This window comes from Tribolium madens, unplaced genomic scaffold (genome assembly GCF_015345945.1).
Source record: "Tribolium madens isolate multiple individuals breed KSU strain unplaced genomic scaffold, Tmad_KSU_1.1 Scaffold_19;HRSCAF=116;Tcas5.2_LG9, whole genome shotgun sequence".
Taxonomy (NCBI): Eukaryota; Metazoa; Arthropoda; class Insecta; order Coleoptera; family Tenebrionidae; genus Tribolium; species Tribolium madens.
In genome coordinates this window covers 11773016-11793475 of record NW_025400983.1, presented here as the reverse complement: position 1 = coordinate 11793475, position 20460 = coordinate 11773016, and the positions used below count along the sequence as shown (strand labels likewise).

The following is a 20460-nucleotide window of genomic DNA, read 5'->3' as shown; positions in this document are numbered from 1 at the left end:
ACGTCAGTTCGAGCGGTTAATTTTCTTAATTAAACTTAATTAAAAATTGAACTGACATTTAAACGTCACGCCAAATGTGCTTTCGGTTAAACGTAGTAAGCTGTTACGCGGTGCGCTGGTTACTAACAGTAGAATAAAGTTACTTTATTCCACTAGTGGATAAACTGGTAGTTGATACGCATCTAAAGTGTGGAATAAAGTCTCTTTATAGAGTGATTGTGGATAAAATTTTATATTGTACACGACGATAATATTTGTATTATCTTTTCGAGCAAATCGCTCTCAAAGACAAAATTTAAATTTATCGTCTTGTATACCTAATAAATAACTATAACTAATTAAACATATGTAATTACCTAAGCCAGTGTTTGATTTCTCATTGTCAATTATTTTTTGTGGCGTAATTACAAAATCTTTTAAAGACACTCCAACAGTGCTCTTACTTTCGCTTTACCAAGCTGAATTTAAACTTGTTATAAACTTTTTTGTAATCATAAACCTTGTAATATAAAAAATACGAGTTTAAAAGTTATGATTTTTGATGGGCCCCTGCAAAAAAAATCGATAAAAGAATTGTTATACCTATGTCAAAAACTATGACAAATAAGTACCAACAACTTGGGTACGTTTTACTCAGTATGAAAAATCAGATTTAAAAATGTAATAAAATTTAGTGGTTTCCATTTAAAATTTTAAAGTTGGCAATTTCTCATAGTTCTGGAAGTTCTGCTATTTATAAAATAATTTAATTGAATTATTTTAAAATTTTATTTTGGTTGCGTACAAAATTTTAAAGCCGTAGCTACATTGGAAGTTGAAAAGTTTATAATGTGAACTCTACAAAAATCAGCCGGTATAATAATCATAAAAATTTAGGGAAAAGAAATTTAGAAATTTTTACAGCATTCTTGACAGGATTAGTATTAGTTGAAGACGTTTGTCTTATGATTAACAGGGTTTTTTATCACGGGAGGGAACTAGTGTGCACCGGCTATCACATCGCTTTAATTTATCGATTGATTTTTGCAGTAGTGACTAATAAAAAAAATTAAAAATCTATAATTTAAACGAATGTACTATTGTGGACAAAATACTTTGGTTTTCATTTTTCTGTCACTTCAAAAAGAATCATGTAAATCAAGCATTAATGTCGTCAAGTCAACATTAATGACAATTACAAATTATTGACTTTTCTCTTGTCAAAAATATGGCACCTTCCACCGTACAACATTACTGACAATTACAAATTATTGACTTTTCTCTTGTCAAAAATATGGCACCTTCCACCGTTCAAAAATTTAGAACCGTCTCTTTTGCTTTTGAGGGATTGTCCATGGGTCCATAATTACAAAAAGATAGGGTACCTATAGCAAAAAGTACTGTTTATGTTGTCAACAAGTGACAAAGAACGTTTTAACAATTTTAAATTTTGAGAATAGTTTTGACAGTAGTAGGTAATAAAACTTATTATATTCGTTTTCATATTAATGTACATCGAAGTAGTTGTTGAAAGGGATCATTTTAAGGGGGCAACCATGCGAAAATTCAAACAATCTTCCCTAAAAATTATTCTTTTCAAATAAATGTGTCCCCAGGTAGCACAAAATAATTAAAATTAACAAAGTAATTAACATGGGATAACAAACATAAAGATTATTGTCATCATTGATGTGATTAAATTTGTTCTGGATGACATTAATGACATATTTTGTGTAAATCGGCCTTTAAATTAAAGATTCATTTAGACTTTTACAACTTACTTGATGCACATTAATATGAAAAAAAGTATATAAAAAATATTTGTTAAAAATAAGCTTCTATTTAAAAAAATGTACTAATATAGCAAAAGAATACCTAATTACGATTTTATAATAGTTAAAAATTGCAAAGTTATCAATTTTTGAAGAGAAAGGTTCAGTGAACACAAACCAATTTAATCCGACACACTTTTATTAAAAACACAACGCGTTTTCAACCACAAAGTGGTCATCTTCAGGTTCACATCTTCAAATTTTTAAAAAAGTCTAAACCGGCTGAACTTTGGCATTGAAAAGGTTAATAATAACTCTCATAGAATAGAGGTAACTCGGGAAATTCAAAAACGCAAATAAAAAAGATATCCAGAAGTACTGCCATCTTGAAAATATTTTTATTATGGATTATGGCAATACAGGGTTTCGCGCTCCTGAGAAAAGTGCCATGGAAGACAAAATACCAGGAACATAGAAAAAATGGTACAAAAAATGTATTTATAAAAATTTCGAAATTATGGGAGTTCAAATTTTGCACTTTGACTATACAGGGCGTGTCACAACTCCCGCTCCACAGAAAAATTTAAGTTAAGATACCAGAAATATGAAAAAAATTCTATCTCTCAAAAAAAAATGTCATTTATTTCTTAATCTTTGGCATTTTTTTATGTCTATTTAATGATACTGATGATCTTGTATATGTTTTTTTTATAATTATCTAGTAAAGGTACAAAAATTTTGTCAATAAAATCCACAAATAACATTAGACAGAGTTACAATAATTTAGGATACAGCATCCTTGTTTTCTCTTCTAATAAAAACTTGGAAAATTATTTTTCCAACAGAAATAGAGTCAAAGTTCAAAATTTAAACTCTCATAATTTCAAAATTTTTCTAGACAGATTTTTTTAAACATTTTTTCTATGTTCCTGGTATCTCACCTTGTTTTTTCTTTGGGGTGCGAGTTCTGGCGCACTCTGTATGTGTAATATGTTTCATTTAGGTGTTAAAAATATCATTAATTTGGTTGGATTTATTTAAAAAATGGCACTCATCAAATATTTTTGTTATCTACAACAATTGTACATTTTTATAAATAAATAATTGGTGTTCAAGACATTATCGTTAATTAATATAACATAATGACTGGGTCTGCATTTTCTTCTATATGCACATTTACGGCCGGTTCTTTGGAAATTAGCCAATTTCGAACATACAACAAACTCATACTTATAATGTAACACGCTAAAGAAGCCAAATTTATCCTAAAAATACAGACATTAAAACATTAAAATTTCTCAAAATAATTTTAAATATTACCAATAAGAATATCCCAAACTGGAAAGCTCTTCTGTTGTAAACACATCAGTGAACGTTTTAGCTGTTGGTAAATTATTTGCTTGCAAACTCTGAGAAAACATTGCACCCCAAAGCACAATCGATATTAACACACTGAAAAATGCAACAGCATTGTAAATGTACAGTCCAAAAATACTCAAATAATTCTGATACGGGTTTGAAACTATGTTCCACAAAGCCAAAACGGCCGAAACAATTCCCGCCATTCCGGATATTATCAGAAAGATAATGGTACACAACCAGACTCCAGCATTGATAAATGTTCTGTCTGGAAAAAAGCAGAAATAGATATTTTTTCAATTTCAAGAAAATTACCTTTGTCACTCGATTGAAACACAAACAGTTTAAAAGTGTCAGGTATCCTGCTGTAAAGCTTATCAGTGGTTGTTGCAATTCTTGGACAATCTAAAGCTGTTATGTTGGTTTCTCCTTTATACAGTCTCTCTAAACTGTTTTCCATATTACTACCACACAGCAGGGCGCAAATATTCAAATCAAACAAACACACAGCTGCAGAAAAATAATGTGAATCGAGTTTTTGCAATATAAAAATTTACTTGTCAGTTCGTAAACTGCTGGTTGAGCGGTCGATTGAGTGAAAGTCCCACTGAACAATCCGAATTTGAGATAATCATTTTCGTTTTCTGACTGTAAACCAGCTGCGGAAGCAGAAGAGGACACAACTGCTGGCGATGTTATCCATTCTTGAGTTCCTAGAGATACGAATGAAATGATTGCGGCGGCGCCCGAGAAGAAACACGTCGCGAAAATGTATTCTCGTTTTGTTTTTACCATGATTCACACTTTAAATACTTTATTTGGATGCTCTAATACTGCTTCAATTTCATTATTTGTACAGAACTGGGTTTATCTCGGATTCCTTTTTCACAGATAACGTATCAACATTAGACCGTAATTTTATCATTTATTATCAACCAAAACCATTGTTCGAACATTATTTTATCGTTTTATATCCTAAAATTGATGACGAATTGATCGTAGTTTTATGACTCACATTGAAAAAATAACAATTTCAAAATAAGTCAAAATAACTAAACTTGTCTTATCCGAATGTTTATAGTTTCAGAGATATACAGGCTGTTCCGTCTAAACCCCACATTAAAAGTATTTGGACTTCGAATAATCATATTTATTTGAAAATTGGTACATAGCCATAATCCATTAAGTTCTCATCAATGAAAATATTTTCAGGATGGCGGCACTTCTGGTTATACCGGAAGTCGGTCTCAACTTTCTTATTTTAAATGGAAAGGTATATTTTTTACTGCGTTTTTGGATTAATCGGGTTATTTTAAGGGAGTTTTCATTAATTTTCCCTATACCCAAATTTAGCCGTTTTTGAAATATTTATTAGAGTTTTTCAAATTTTTTTGGATTTGCACCTTCCACTTTAAAAAACCGGTAACTCGGCTATTTTTTAAAATTTTCAATTCGTTTTTTTTTTTTTGGCGTTTGTAAGAGAAAGTTTAGATCTTTCTTCCGGTGTTTTCAAATTTTGGAAAAAAAAAATTAACAAACCCTATAATTTTAAGGTTACTTTTGTAATAATTCAAATACTCATAACTCAAATTTTCCAAATGAAATACCCCAAATTTTATTTTACGAAATGGAAGAGAATTTAATTCTGCGTATTAACATTCCCTATATCTAAATTTAATAATTTTTAAGTTATGGTGACTTTTTGTTAAGACTGTCGAAAATCTATTACGTTTTAGTATAGTTTGCTATGGAAATAAAAAATGTCAAAATTGTTTCTCAATAAACGTCAACAGTGACTTATTATTTGACAAATAGTGCCAAAATATGGAGAGTCAAAGCTACTCAAACTTAGATTTAATTAATTTATTTTGTAATTATGGAGAGTGTAACAAAATTATGATGTCGTTCATTAAATAAAAATAAATTTTTCTCACTTGTTAGCTTTAAATATTGATCGCATGATAGAACCTATCAATAATAATTAAGTTTGTATAACTTTGATTTTTCATATTTTGGAACTATTTCTCAAATAGTAATTTACTGTTGACGTTTGTTTAGAGAAAATTTTGATATTTTTGATTTCCATAGCAAACTATGTGAAAACGGGTGTGGCTAGTAATAAATTTTCTGTAGTCTTAACAAAAAGTCCATAACTCGAAAATTATTAAATTTAGGTATAGGGAATGTTAATACAGATCAATGCACAATTAAATTCTGTTCTATTTAGTAAAATAAAAATTAGGGTATTTCATTTTTAAAAAATTGTGTTATGAGTATTTGAAGTATTACAAATTTTGGGATATGTTTTTTTTTTCAAAATTTGAAAACACCAGAAAAAGGATCTAAGCTTTCTCTTTCAAACGTCAAAAAAACGAATTCAAAATCTTAAAAAATGGCAGAGTTACCGATTTTTAAAGTGTAAGGTGCATATCCAAAAATTTTTGAAAAACTCCAAATATTTCAAAAAGTATAGGGAAAACTGATGAAAACTCCCTTAAAATAACCCGATTAATCCAAAAGCGCAGTAAAAAATATACCTTTCCATTTAAAATAAGAAAGTTGAGACCGACTTCCAGTATAAGCGGAAGCGCCGTCACATTAAAAATATTTTTATTTAGGACTTAATGGTTTATGGCTATGTACCAATTTTCAAATAAATATGATTATTCGAACTCCCAATACTTCTAATGTAGAGGGTGCAATCTCTACTTTGGCGTAAAAAAATTAAAAAAAAGTTGCAATAGTTTAACGTTTAAGTTTAAGTTTAAACGTTTTAAGTTTACATCCCTAGTTGTCGGTAACATTTAGTTAAGGTAATGATTAATGAAATTCGGTGTTATTTTTAACAAAAAAATGGTTGCAAAATTTTTACCACCTTTTTATGATTTTTTTTATACGAGAACACTTGTTTTTGTGCCTGTTTTTGCTAATTTTATCTTAATTCTTTTAATACAATGTAATGGATTTTGAAGAACTAACTTCAGAAATCGTATTTGTTTACAATTTGAGTTGGTGAAGTTAAAAGTTGCGTTTCAAATTCAAATTTATTGGACGTACAAAACCCTCTATATCTCAAAAACTAAACATTTGAGTAAGGCAAGTGGAGGTATTTTGAATTCTTTTGAACTCTACTATCACCTATTAAAATATTTGCACATACTTTAAAAACTCTTGTACCTATTAAATTTTAAAACGTCATTTTAGTTTTGGTTTTGCAGAAGTGAAAAATCTTTTCCTTTAACTCATTTGAACATTTTTTGCCAAAAAATTAAATTTAAACTTTTGGCGCCGCATGGTTTCCAGTAAAATCAAAAGTCCCCAACTAACATATGTCAAACTAAAATTATCATGTGAGTGTGAAAACAAAAACAAATTGTGAAGGCAATTATTTATGATGGAGGTTGTTGCCAATAATTATCTACCGGGTGATCAACGTTTAGTCGATAAGATCGTCTACGAGCTGAAAGCCCAAGGAATTTTTGACCAATTCCGTAAGGAATGTTTTTCTGATGTTGACACCAAGCCAGCTTACCAAAACCTTCGTCAAAGAGTTGAAGGAAGTGTTACAGGTTTTCTTAAAGAACAATCATGGAGGCCTGACATGAATAAGAATCAAGTGCGAGAAATGTTACGTAAGAGGATTACAGAGTAAATGATTATTATCCAGTGTTTGTGGCTTATCTAACCTAAAAATATTCCAGGTCTGGGTATCTTGAAACGGGGGTTGAACGAATTGTTGATCAAGTTGTCAATCCGAAAATAAATACGGTTTTTTTGCCCAAGGTTGAAGAGGTTGTTTATAGTTATTTGGGAATCAAGAAACCAAACAAAAGTGAAAATATGAAGAGTGAACAGTGTGATGATTTGTTGCCTACTGATTTGGAAGCCGTGTCTCCTGAATCTGAACCCGTTGATAAGAAGGATGATAAGAGTACAGATACTTTTCAAGATTTGGATGAAAGTAAGACTGAGGAGGATGAGTCGCCCCCGTTTGAACCCTTGGAAGAACAGGCTAGTTATGTACCACAAGAGGAGAATTCTGTTGATTCACACATGTCAGGATTTTCAGGTATTTTTGAGTTAAAATGTATTTATGTATAATTCAAAGTGTTCGTAAAGGTTTAGCCAGTCACGAGTCCAATCAAAGCAATGAAAATAAAATAACACCAATGGAACAAGATTCACAAATGTCGCGCAACAGCTCTGATAGCCGTTTATCAATTGTGACATCAGACGAGAATTCAAAAATGGATATTTGTGAAGATTCGCAATCAAAATCCATAAAATCAACTGATTCAAGTCACAAACATGACGATAAAAACAAACACAAGACGTCTGAGCGTCACAAATCGCGCAGCGAGAGCAAATCTGATAAAGGTAGAAAGAGTAGCAAAGATTCAAGATCTAGACACAGTTCGTCTTCTAAAGATAAAGACAAGAGTCGCGATCGACGGGATTCCAAAAGCTCAAGTAGCAAAGATAAGCCCAAAGACAACGATAAAGATAAACCCAAAGATAAAGATCGGAACAAAAGCTCCAGCACAAGTAGTAACAAGCACACCAGCGGCAAAGATAAAGATAAAAGTGTAAAAAAAGATTCTTCTCGATCTGATAAAGATAAGTCTCGGTCAAGCAGCAGCCACAAAGACTCAAAATCTCGTGATAAATCCAGCGATTCCAAATCGAAAGAGAAGTCTTCCTCCTCAGACCGCCATAAGCACTCTTCATCTTCACACAGCGACCGACACAAAAAAGATAAAGACAAAAAGAAAGATTCCAAACCGAAAGACGATCATTACAGTTCAAGAGACAAAAGAAATGATCGTCGGTCAACTGACCGCGATTCGAACGATGGTCAGTCAAGTCGCCCCCCTGCGAATCCTTCTGAAAACTCCAATTCTCAATCCCAGAAAAGCCAAGATTCAAATTCGGGAGGCGGTGATTCGGGGAATTCCGATCACACCGAAAGCACCACCAAAGCCCCTGTGGTGATTACGGGGGCCGTGGAAAATTCCGAAGTGGAGATTTCGCCCCCGGAAACTCAAAGATTCAAGGTTTTGAAACCAAAATGTGCGTCAAATATACAGGAGGCACTCAAATTGATGAAGATTCGCAAACAATTGGCTAAGTTGGAGAAGCAGAATCAGTTGAGTTTGGCGAGTGTTGATGTAAATTCGCCGATTGTCTTGTCGTCGAGTATTAATTTGGATGATTTGAATCAGAATTGTCTCAAAAAAGAACAAGAAATTAATAAAATTGAGGTGGTGGTACCACCATTACAGAACACTGTAATTAGTCAAGACAGTTGGGACACTATGGAGGCGAAGTTGAGGGAAGAAGTGTGCAACGAAATGGATGAAAGTGGGGATGAGGAGGAGAAATGTAAATTTTTTGAGAGTGTCGACATTAAGAAAATAGAATTTTTGCAATTTGTTGAGTTGTTTATCAGTAAGGTTGAGAAGTATCAAAGATTGCGTAAAAGAAATGGGGGGAAACGTAAAATTGAAGACAACGACTTGAAGAATAATAACAAGCAAATGAAAAAACAGAAGCTTGTGAAAAATAAAACGACGAACAAGATTAATAATCATGCTGGTAACATAGGGTTCTGTTTTTTTTTGTTGTTTTGTCATTGTTGAATTTTACAGTTGTAAATGAGAAATTTCCACTACCGTTGAGTCCGGCCGAAAGTGATAAATCAACAGGTAAGAAAGAAGAAATTTCCACACCTAAGATCAAGCGTAACAATGTAAACAAAGGTGAGTTATTAATTATTACACAATTTTTTGTCTTATTTATATTTTGTCAGTCAATAACCAGAGATACTCTAGCGACGATTTATACAAGCCTAGACCAACTTTCACTAGTACTAGACGTAGAGGTGCCAAAAATCTGGAAAACTGACTAAGGATTTATTTCTATTCTAGAATAGAAATTAGAAGCAAATAAATATTTTTATATGTATTATATTACAATAAAACAGCTTTATTTAATTTACCTCATTTACAACAACTTAAAATTATCGTTTACTTTGGACCAACATTGTATTTACGACTCCGAAAATAACTATCCATGTTACTTCAATCCCGAAACCATTCCAAACCTCGAAATAGTCAAAAGACCACCCTTTTTTCATCACATTTCGGAACGAATCTATTGCGATTGTAAACGGGAGACATTTCGAAAGCCATTGGAGGACAACAGGCATGCCTTCAAGGGGCCACATGAGACCACTCAGCAGAATCATGATGTAAAAGCTTCCAGTTGTCAGGACATTAGCCATAGTTACATTTTCCGAAATAATAGAAATCCAAAAACCTGAAATATAGTTAAGTTTTTGCGAATTTTTTGTTTTAATATTTACCAAAGCCCACTCCTGTTAATCCTTGGAAGAAGGTAATTAGCGTAATAATCCACATACTACCAATGTTTGGTATTTTAAATATTGCGAATGTTATTGTGAGGGTGATGACAGTGTAAATGAGGACGATACCGATTTGGAAAATAAAATGTGTCAAACTGATTTCAAGCGATGACACTCCTGCTATTATAGAGCGGTCCCAAAGGCCCTCACTGCGGTCTGTTACGATGATTTGCGACGTCATTAGAGTCATTAAGAAAAACATAATTCTGTAAAAAAAATTGATACAAATTTCTTAATTTTAAGTACGTTTCCGTACGTTAGGACAAGCCCCGGTGTCATATATTCCGTAAACGTGTCCCCATCCTTGCCGTAAAAAGTCGTCATATTCATAAAATCGGCCATTTTAGGCTCATAATTACAGTCTCTGAGCAAATCCTTCTGGAAATCTTTAAAAATTGTCAAAAGTTTGTACTTAACAGTTGCCCCAATTTGCCGGTCTAAAAATTAGTTTTAGTAATGAGTGGTTAAACACATTTTTGGAGTAAATACTTGACATATCAAGCCATACTTTAATTTCACTAAAGCTTAAAACCTCAGCTTCAACATTTCTTCCGTCTTCAATTCTGGCCTCGAACGATTCGGTGAAATTTTCCGCCATGTACATCACACCGACGACTTTACCATGCCTTGCATCCTCAAGAGCATGCGGTAGCTCATCATATTTTACTTTTGTTATCATCGGGGTGTCTATGTAACTCAAAAACCGGCAACTCATATTATAAAAATGGCAATTATAGTCGTCATAAGGCATCGCTGATTGTGAAAAATTAAAATTCGGACACAAAGTAGCAAAACTTTCCTCGTTAACAACAGCCAAATTGACACCTCTGGGGTCGGGACCAACCGCAAGAAGAAAAGCAACGTTTTGTGCAATTGGAAACATAAAAATGAAGATCATTCCACTGACATTTCGGTAGAATTGTTTCCAGTTTTTGTCGAGGAGGCTTTTTATCCTTTTGCCGTTCAGTTCGTAGCCACTCTTATTTTTACTTTTGGTTTGTTTTTCTTTTGTGAGGATCTGAAATCATTGCATGATTTTTTGTAAGCATGAAGTAGGGTTTTTACATCGGTGGATCCCCGAGTCGTGTCAAACGAAGCAACGCTAATGTCGGTGTTTGAATTCTGGATTTGTAAGTTACTGCGAGCTACAGCCATGGTGTCTTCGAGACGTCCTTCGGACTGTTTTTTGCTCAAGATGAAAAAGACGTCTTCCAGGACTTCAGTTTGAAACATAGTTAAGAGTGTAGCGGGAGATTCCTCGGCGATGAGGCAGCCTCCGCGCATTAAACCAATCTGAAACCGGAGTGGGTTTTATTTTTAATTAAAAAATATATAAAAGAAGCAAAAATAAATAATAAAAGGTCGCGTTTTATTGTTCCGCTTCCGCTGTAATCACATTAAATATCGAAAAAAAATAAAAAATTCCTGCTCGATTCATAAACAAAATGTAGTTTTGTGCATTTTAACGACTTAATACCCTTTACAGTAAAAAGATCTCACAACTTTTGAAGTGGAGAATTTGTGCCATAATTACCATAAAAAGTAAAGTCTTGATGAGAAACAACATTAAATAAGACCAAGGAAAGTAGGATTTTTAACATGGTTATATTGATTATTGTATGTTGCAATAACCGGAATATTGTCAATTTTTTTTCTTAGCTATACCTAATAATTATGGTTTAGTTATTTACGCAAACGATACCTTCGTGTTTTAGACTTTTTGATTAAATAAATAATAAATCCAATGGGAAAATATCGTTTTAAAATTGAATGGCTTTTTTATTGTTTTTTTATAATTAAATAATTAAACGAAACAATAAAATTAACCGCTAACTTTAATTATTTTTTATTAAAGGCTAGCTGTTAATTCTTACTGTAACAATTGAAAGAGACATTTGCCTCTTTATTGTTGTTTGTTTTTACGAGAGTCGGAGAGTCGACATTTAAGTATTAGTAATAGGAATTTAAATAAGAAACTTTCTTATATCCAACTACATTATAAATGATTTAATTATTTTCGAACCTGTTCAATTATTTTTTTTAATATTATTTGCATTTTTATTTAATATTATGTAAAAGGTAATTTTGATGTTTCTTTCAATACTCAATTACCCTACATTTTAATAATAATTAAGTAATGATGAAATCAAACCACATTTTAGGCCATTTCTCCAGTGGTTGTAAGTAATAATCTTATTTGTTTTCACTTATAAATTAGCATGAGTCCAATCACTATAATAAAAAAATTACAAAATGTCATCGAATGTCATAGAGATTAGACAATTTTATAATTTCGTAGAGAATTTTTTTTTAAACACATTTAAACACATATACAGGCTGCGCCAGAACTCGCGCGCCAGAGAAAATTTTCAAGTAAGGTAAGATACCAGGAACAATGTTTAAAAAATTCTATCTCTCAAAAAATTTTGACATTAAGTTTTTGACATTTGACCTTTTTTATATATATATAATGATACTGATGATCTTGTATATGTTTTTTTTTACAATTATTTAGTAAAGGGACAAAAATTTTACCAATAAAAGCCTTAAATAACATTGAACAGAGTTACAATTTAGGATACAGCTTCCTTGTTTCCTCTTTTAATAGCCTATAGCAAAAAAACTTGGAAAATTATTTTTCCAACAGAAATAAATAGAGTCAAAGTGCAAACTTTAAACCCTCATAACTTCGAAATTTTTGTAGATAATTTTTTTTTAACATTTTTTCCATTTTCCTGGTATCTTATCTTATACCTTATCTTCTGGCGCACCCTGTAGAATACTTGAAAGGAAAAATAATACATATTTAGGTGGGGTCGAATGCTGAATGCTATTATTTATTGACATTCGACAATAATAAAAAAGTTTCATTAAACTTATTTTGCACTTTTTTTACTCGTTTTTGATCACCCTGTACGTACGTAAAAATTAAAAATCGCTTTTATCCACAATCACTCTATAAAGAGACTTTATTCCACACTTTAGATGCGTATAAAGTACCACTTTATCCACTAGTGGAATAAAGTAACTTTATTCCATTGTTAGTAACCAGCGCACCGCGTAACAGCTTATTACGTTTAACCGAAAGCACATTTGGCGTGACGTTTAAATGTCAGTTTAATTTTTAATTAAGTTTGGAATAATTTGGGCCTGTGATTGTGGTTTAAAAAGTTATATTGTAATCGTTACAATAAATAACTATTACGTAAATTTGATTTTTTTTTTGGTTTAAAAAAGGATCTCAATTGAAAAACATGTTTTTTTACGTCTAGAATTTCGGTATTCCGGTAGATCTGGTCATCACTAATGAATATTTATAGTGGAAGAAATCGTGAGAAAACAATTCGCAAATCTACCCAAATTTACTAACATGTAAGTTGTAGGTACTTATCACTCATCCTCAAGGCAACCCGGTTTTATTAATTTTTGTCGCTTATTATTTAATAAAAACAATATAATGCGAAGACTCGACCCTACTATTATCGCTTCTAACATTAAAAAAAAAATCTCACCATATTAGCTTGCCGCGCTTCTTCGATATAATGCGTGGTAATAATCACAGCCGTGTTTGATTTACTCGTGATTTCCACGAGATAATCCCATATCCTTTCCCTCAAAATCGGGTCCACTCCCACTGTTGGCTCATCCAAAATGAGCAATTCCGGCAAATGCACCATCGAAGCAGCGAATGAGACGCGCCGTTGCTGACCTCCACTGCAGTTCCTTATAAATCTGCATACACATTAATCGCGATTATTAACAAAATTAATTACTTACCGATCTTCAGGTGGTAAATCCAATAAACCCGAAAGTTCGTTAAATCTTTCTTCGAGCATTTTTTCAGGCATGTCGAAAATCCGACCGAAGTAGAAAATGGCATCTTTTACGGTGAATTCGCCGACGAGGGCTATATCCTGTGGCATATAGCCGATTTTTGGACCCGGAACGCCACTGTCGACAGTGCCAGGTTTGCCCCCCAAAACCCAAATGTCCCCGGAGTTTAAATTCCGGCGGCCCACAATGCAACTAAGAAGAGTTGTTTTGCCGCAACCACTTGGACCAAGGAGACCGTAACTATTTTTAACATCTTTATTAAAGGGTTCAAAAGTGGGGAAAATACATACATGCATCCTCGAGGCACTTTCATTCGGAGATTTTTCAATACTTCTTTTTTTCCGTATGATTTGCAGGCGTCTTGAACATAAACGGCGTCTTTGGCCGCCATGTCGACGGCTCTACGAAAAACACAAATATAGTTTTCTAGCTTTTATTTGTTTAAAGGAATTTTTTAATCCACCATTTATTTGAAATTTAATTGTTACTTAATGGACTTTTGCATTTTTATTTTTATGGTTTTAATGGTAACAATTGACTTCATAGGTCAAGTTTTATGTGTGATTTTTTGATTTGCGATTCATATTATTTCTCTTTTCTAGAAAAAACTCGAGATTAATTCCAAGGATAAAATGAATAGTTGATTATTAATATTTAATAAACTTCAATTGGCTAATATCGTTTTACATGCGCACAGAGAGATCAATTTTTATAACGCAATAGAAAAGTTTTCCAGTTGTTGTTTCCACGATCCAGTAAACATTCTTTTCAAAAATTCGTAGAACTTCAAAAATCTTAATTGGAACAAATTTATTTTTGGCTCACTATCCTTTCTTTTGCTGGACATTTTTTGCAATTACAGAATTTAAAATAAATATGGGGTGGTTTGAAAATTATAAAAAATAAGTTTCATAATCATAATTTTAGTTTCATTTTCTATTTTCGATAGTCAGAAATATTTAGGATTTTTCTATAATAATTCTAAGTAATAGTACTAAAAGTTTACTTTCTTTAGAAACCAAAAACCATTTCTAGTACACTTCTATACAGAGTGTTCCGTTTTTATTGTTACAAATTTAAGCATCAGGTGATAGAATATTCAATTTCATTTCAATTCCATGATTTTTCATCACAAAAAAGAGATCTCTTACCTAATATAACTTACCTAAACTGGGGGGTTTAGGGTAAAAAAGTACCCTAACTATTTTGACGGTTGATTTTTGCAACTTTCGGCCACAAAATTGTAAATTTCATAGCTTTCACAAAAAAGAGGTCTCTTTTGTTTTTTCGATACAACTTACCACCGTTTCTGAGTAAAATTAGTTTATAATTTGTCTTACACGCCATAAAGAGGATAAAAATTAAAAATCAAATTCGTTTTACCGTTTAAGACGCCCGTGGTTAAAAATTTTGACAACTGATCTTTGAATTCGATCAGGTGTTTATCAGCCGTACCAACTTTTGTAATTTTATCAATTTTACAACAGTGGGAAACCCCATTAAAAAACGCATCTCTTTTAGGGGGTGTAGCTAGCTCGCTTACATAACATTTTTTGATACATGTTCATAGAAAAAATTAAAATTGAATATTCCATCACCTGTTTAAATTTGTAACAGTAAAAACGAAACATCCTGTATATTTTGCTTCTTTATTTATCGTTGAAGTCACTCCGAAACAAGATATTAATAAAGGTTACCAATTTGATTTGTCCGTTTTTTAAATAGTTCGACTAGGAGGAGAATATATATGTTATGACTTTTTAAATCTTGTTTAAAAGCTCGCCAAACCAGTGTTCAAAATTCAAACTCGATCTTTCAACTTTGCCCCTTACCAGAAAAACGAAAAAATTGAGAAAACAATTCTTTGGTGTTTTGAAAATTTTGCGCATAAAAAATGGAAAGCGCATTTTGTTTCATTTTTATTTTTTTATCGACCTTTAATTAAACTTCAATCAGGTTTTTTCGCAATGCCATTTTTAATTTTAATTATGTACGACCTCCTTGAATATGCATGATATGTCTTTTTGTATTATTGGCAAGAAAAAATACGGTGAAGTACGATAAACGATAAAAGTACTCAATTTCTTTTTGCAAAATAGCAACTTTTTATAAATTGCTTATAACTCAAAAAGCCTAATTAAGTGATTAATAAATATTTCTTTTGTTACTTCACTCGGTAATAATAATAATAGTTCAGTATAAACACGGAAGATTTATAATTGCACAGGAGGTCGGATTTAATTAATTCCGCGATTGGAATATCATTTTCTTATCACATTTTCTATTAATTTTTTTGATTACAAGATATAGTTTTTGTTCACCATTACAGTTTTGTTTACAGTTTTTTTGTTTACCATTTGTAAATAAGGGATAAGGAAATACAATGAAGGTTTACCAACCTTCGTAAAAAATTCCGGTTCATATTTACAGTGTTTCCGAGGAAGCAAATTAACAAATTTTAATGTAACCTTCTATTCTTTTTCCGTATTCAAAGATGGACAAAGAATGTTTTTCTATAAACGCAAGAGTTGTAAAATACATTTGAAATTGTAGGTCAACAACTTCTCCCAGCCTTGTATTAACTTGTAATTTTGTAATAATTCTTAGGTATTTAAATAAATGTTTCATTCTTGTACCTAATACAAAAAGTGATGCTAGAATTTTTTTCATTCGTCACTAAATTTTTGAAAGTAGAATGGTAAACCTTGATTTCCAACACTTTTACGTAATAGAAATTATTGAAGAAAAAACACAACCGTTTGTCACAAAGTGACAATCCTTTTTGCAAGAGTAAGAAAGTAATTATTCACCTATTTCAATGCCACAACAAAAGGATTTATATTAGATCATGTAGGTAATTATCTCATTTTAATATAACCGGCAGGTGATTTAATTTCTGCTCACTCATGCATCCATTTCACAGCTAATTATTCCTACATTGCATAGGCATAAAAATGTTACAAAAAATGCGAAATTTCAACTTGTTTTGATTTTCAGAGTCTGCATCACTGATGCAAGCACAAAAATTTACCTTGACCGCTTATTCTTTCTCCTAAATGTATTCCTATTACGATATTTCGTAAATGTCTGCGTTTATAATTACTAAAATAAGAGTAGATTGAGAGTGAGAGTGCGTTGTGAAATTGGGAAATTGTCCAATGAATTGGGTATTAAAATGTACGGAATTTTATTATACTGCCAATAATTTCGCAAGAAGTTTATTGTAAATTGAAATTTCAATTGACCTTCGCAATTAGAAATTATTTAAATACATGATTTTTCTCTGAAGGCGATTGTGCATTTGTAATAAGTCTGGATAATCGTAAATAATAAAATAATTACTTATAATTATTATAGATTTACACCGTCACACTAGTCTTGCATTGTAGCATAATTAAAAAAGACTGAGTCGTAGTATACATATAACTGGAAATCTTAACTAAACAATTGGTTTTTCATTCTTTTTAAACATTTTTGACAAAACAAACGACTCTAGTAATGGAAATTTCAGACCCAATATAAGTGACGGAACGATTCATTCATAAAAAAATGGCTTCAGAATTGTGAGTACAAACATTATTAATTGTTATTGTTTTTGATTATATAATTTTAATAGCATAAATATTAAATAAAAGTAAATACTTAATAATACCTATGTTTAAATTCTAATTAGAATTTTATATTAATATACAATAACTTAAAAAACGGGAATTTAAGATTCAGATTCTTTCCATTTGGATTTGAGTGTTGTGATTGATGTATTCTCATTGTATAAATGCCTATAAACACTTAGTAAGTATCTTGTCTCATTTGTATAGGTACAATATACAAACAGGGTGATTTTGACGTATGTGCAAATATTTTAACAGAGCTCAAAAGAACCCAAAATAACTCAACTTGCCTTATCTGAATGTTTATAGTTTTTGACATACAGAGGGTTTTATTTGTCGAATAAATTTAAATTTGCGGCGCAGCCTTGAACTTACTCAAATTGTAAAACTCTGAGGTTAATTCTTCAAAATCTATAATATAACATTGTCTAAAAAAAGAGTTAAAATTAGCAAAAACAGGCCCAGAAAAAAAGGGTCCTCACCTAAAAAAATCATAAAACGGTAAAAATTTTGCCCCAGAGAAAAAATCCAACTAAAATAAGACAACAGGAACACAGAAAAAATGTTGAAAAATATGTCAAGCAATTTTACATTTGGCCTTTTTATGTCTATTTATTGTTACCAATGATCTTATATTTATATAGCTTCTTTGTTTTCTCTTCTAATAGCCTGCAGCAAAAAACCTATAAAATTATTTTTCAAACAGAAATAAATAAATAGTCAAAGTGTCAAAGTGCAATATTTAAACCTCCATAATTTCGAAACTGTTACAGATATTTAGAATTTTTTTAACATTATTTTCCATGTTCCTGGTATTTTATATCTTTCTACCTTGTATAATTTACTCAATACACAACTTTCTTTTAATAATTTTTTTGCATAATATTAACATGGAAAAAATTAGTCGAGTTGAAGCAGACCTGCAGCTAGCGGAGGGTAGAAATAAAGTTTATTGTCAGTATAATTTACTCAATACACAACTTTCTTTTAATAATTTTTTTGCATAATATTAACATGGAAAAAATTAGTCGAGTTGAAGCAGACCTGCAGCTAGCGGAGGGTAGAAATAAAGTTTATTGTCAATGATTTAGTGTAGGCCACACAAATAAATACTCGATTCCTGGAAAGAATCAGAAAGAGCCAAAAAAATAATTTTTATGAATTTTTGAAATTTTTAATAATAATTACAGTTTTTTTAATGATTATATTGTATTTATTATCTAATAAATAGCAATACAGGTCTTGTTTAAATTGTGATTTTCTTTTCTAAGTCCTTCTCTAAAATTTTATTTGCCCCCTTTGAGCTACATTCGTGGCTACGGCCCTGAGTTGAATTCACATGTGGGAGATCAATACCACCATCATAAAACAATAAAAAAATGTGATGCGGGCTTGACGCATTGAAAATTTTTGTTTCAAACATAACGCAAATGAAAAATTATTGTTACTATTCAAATCTGTGTTAAATAGGTTAGTGTAAATAATTGTATATGACAGAAAGTGTATACAAACTAATATAGCTAATCTAGATATTTTTTTCTGTATTTTATGCTTTTACTTTCAATCTTGTTGCAAAATCCTATCCAACTGTGCTTGCAAAACACTTACCCTTATTTCGTATCCACAAATCCAAAGCCAGACACTACCTACAAAGTCCAGACACTACTTAGTGTAAGTCTTCTCGAACCACTGCTCACATGCCAACTGGTCCAATACGACTTAAGTATCACATTCACAACTTTTCAGCAGGAAATCGCTTTTAACCTTGACTCTACCTGTGAAGGAATCGATAAAGAAAAACAGGAGATTGTCCCACAGTAATCAAAGACATAGACCGCTTTTTACAAGCTATAAAAGTTTATTTTATAGTGTATGTTTAATTTAATTTTACTCGTAGTTGCCAATTCAGCAAATTATATTTGCGCAATGAAATATTTGCACTTTAAATGTTCACAAACCGTTAGTTCTTTCAGTTGGTGTGGAGCAACTGTTGCTCTTGTAGACGAAACTAGTTTTCACAGAGAAAATAAGCACATTTCTGGAACCACACGTTGAATTAACAACTATCGTGAAAATAACTAATTGTGTGAAGGTTCGGACAAATAAAAAAAAATGGTATAAGTATAAGCATGTGTTAGCGATAAAAACTTAAACACAATAATTATGGATTTTGTTTAGAAATAATAATTATGGATTTTGTTTAGAAATAATATATTTTGTAACTGGTGTTATTGTATGTTATTATTTTATTTTCATGTCTATTTTGCCAGTTAAATTATTTAATTTTTGGATGACTAAAAAGTTAATTTGGAAATGGTGGCCTTTCCAGTTTTATCGGAAATTTGTAATTAGAAACTCTTTATTACCCATTTGCCATTTGTGGTTTTTAATAATCCTAATTGCACTAATTGCAGGTTTTTTTGCAGTGGAAAATGAATTCCGAGATTAATTCTTTACTAATTAGAGAATTAGACTAATTACTTGCACTTCTACATGTATTCATTGCCATAAGTAGGAATAAATGGTATTTATAATATAGAGTGATTTTGAGGTATATGCAAATACAAATATTTTTACAGGCGATAGTAAAGCTCAAAAAAAATTAAAATAACTCAACTTACCTTTTTCGAATGTTTATTGTTTCTAAGATATAGAGGGTGAAACCTCCACATTGGCGTCGAAAAAAATATCAAAGTAATTACTTTATCACTAAGTTTACATTGCTAGTAATCGGTAACATTTGAGATAATGAAATTGGGTGATAAATGCAACAAAAAAAATTATATAAAATTTTACCGTTTTATGATTTTTTTTTAGATGAGGACACTTTTTTCTGTGCCTATTTTTGGTAATTTTAGCTATTTTTTTTAAACAGTGTCATAGATTTTTAAGAACTAACCTCAGAGATCATATTTGTTTACAAATTGAGTTGATACAATTTAAGGCAGCGCGGCAAATTTCAATTTATTCGATGAACAAAATCCTGGAAATCTCATAAACTATAAACATTCGCATGAGGCAAGTTGAATTATTTTGATTTTTCTTGAACTCTACTATTACTTATTGTTAAAATATTTGCACGTACCTCAAAATCACCCTGTAGTTAATAGAAAATATACCTCAAAACCAATTCTTTTTAATTTTAAATACATACCTACCAGAACGTCTGAAGTTAAATTTAATACAATTTCTATTTTAAACATACAGGATGCGCCAGAACTCGCGCCCCAAAGAAAAATGCCATATAAGGTAAGATACTAGGAACATGGAAAAAATGTTAAAAAAAAATTATCTATAAAATATCTATAAAATTTCGAAGTTATTAGGGTTTAAAGTTTGCACTTTGACTCTACTTATTTCTGTTGGAAAAATAATTTTCCAAGTTTTTTTGCTATAGGCTATTAAAAGAGAAAACAAGGAAGCTGTATACTAAATTGTAACTCTGTTCAATGTTATTTGTGGCTTTTAGGGGCAAAATTTT

The 20460-nt window shown here is 31.2% G+C and overlaps 3 protein-coding genes across 3 annotated transcripts; 1 reads left to right on the top strand and 2 right to left on the bottom strand.

Moving 5' to 3' along the window:
• Positions 1-2773: 2773 nt before the first annotated feature.
• Positions 2774-3979, bottom strand: LOC123015426 (clarin-3-like). Its single transcript, XM_044415132.1, has 4 exons — positions 3668-3979; positions 3426-3620; positions 3072-3378; positions 2774-3016 (listed from the first exon to the last, which is right to left on the bottom strand). The coding sequence occupies exons 1-4, from the start codon at positions 3903-3905 to the stop codon at positions 2881-2883; spliced, it is 876 nt and encodes a 291-aa protein (XP_044271067.1). The 5' UTR covers positions 3906-3979; the 3' UTR covers positions 2774-2880.
• Positions 3980-6440: 2461 nt separating this feature from the next.
• Positions 6441-9129, top strand: LOC123013006 (biorientation of chromosomes in cell division protein 1-like 1). The gene is made up of 5 exons (XM_044411290.1): positions 6441-6758; positions 6812-7179; positions 7230-8705; positions 8759-8869; positions 8920-9129. The coding sequence occupies exons 1-5, from the start codon at positions 6502-6504 to the stop codon at positions 9012-9014; spliced, it is 2307 nt and encodes a 768-aa protein (XP_044267225.1). The 5' UTR covers positions 6441-6501; the 3' UTR covers positions 9015-9129.
• On the bottom strand, positions 9073-18770 carry LOC123013015 (ABC transporter G family member 20-like). Its single transcript, XM_044411303.1, has 9 exons — positions 18588-18770; positions 13659-13769; positions 13312-13608; positions 13047-13266; positions 10600-10827; positions 10024-10552; positions 9791-9971; positions 9475-9740; positions 9073-9428 (listed from the first exon to the last, which is right to left on the bottom strand). Exons 2-9 carry the CDS (start codon positions 13757-13759, stop codon positions 9130-9132), a joined length of 2121 nt encoding a protein of 706 aa, XP_044267238.1. The 5' UTR covers positions 13760-13769; positions 18588-18770; the 3' UTR covers positions 9073-9129.
• Between the last annotated feature and the right edge of the window lie 1690 nt (positions 18771-20460).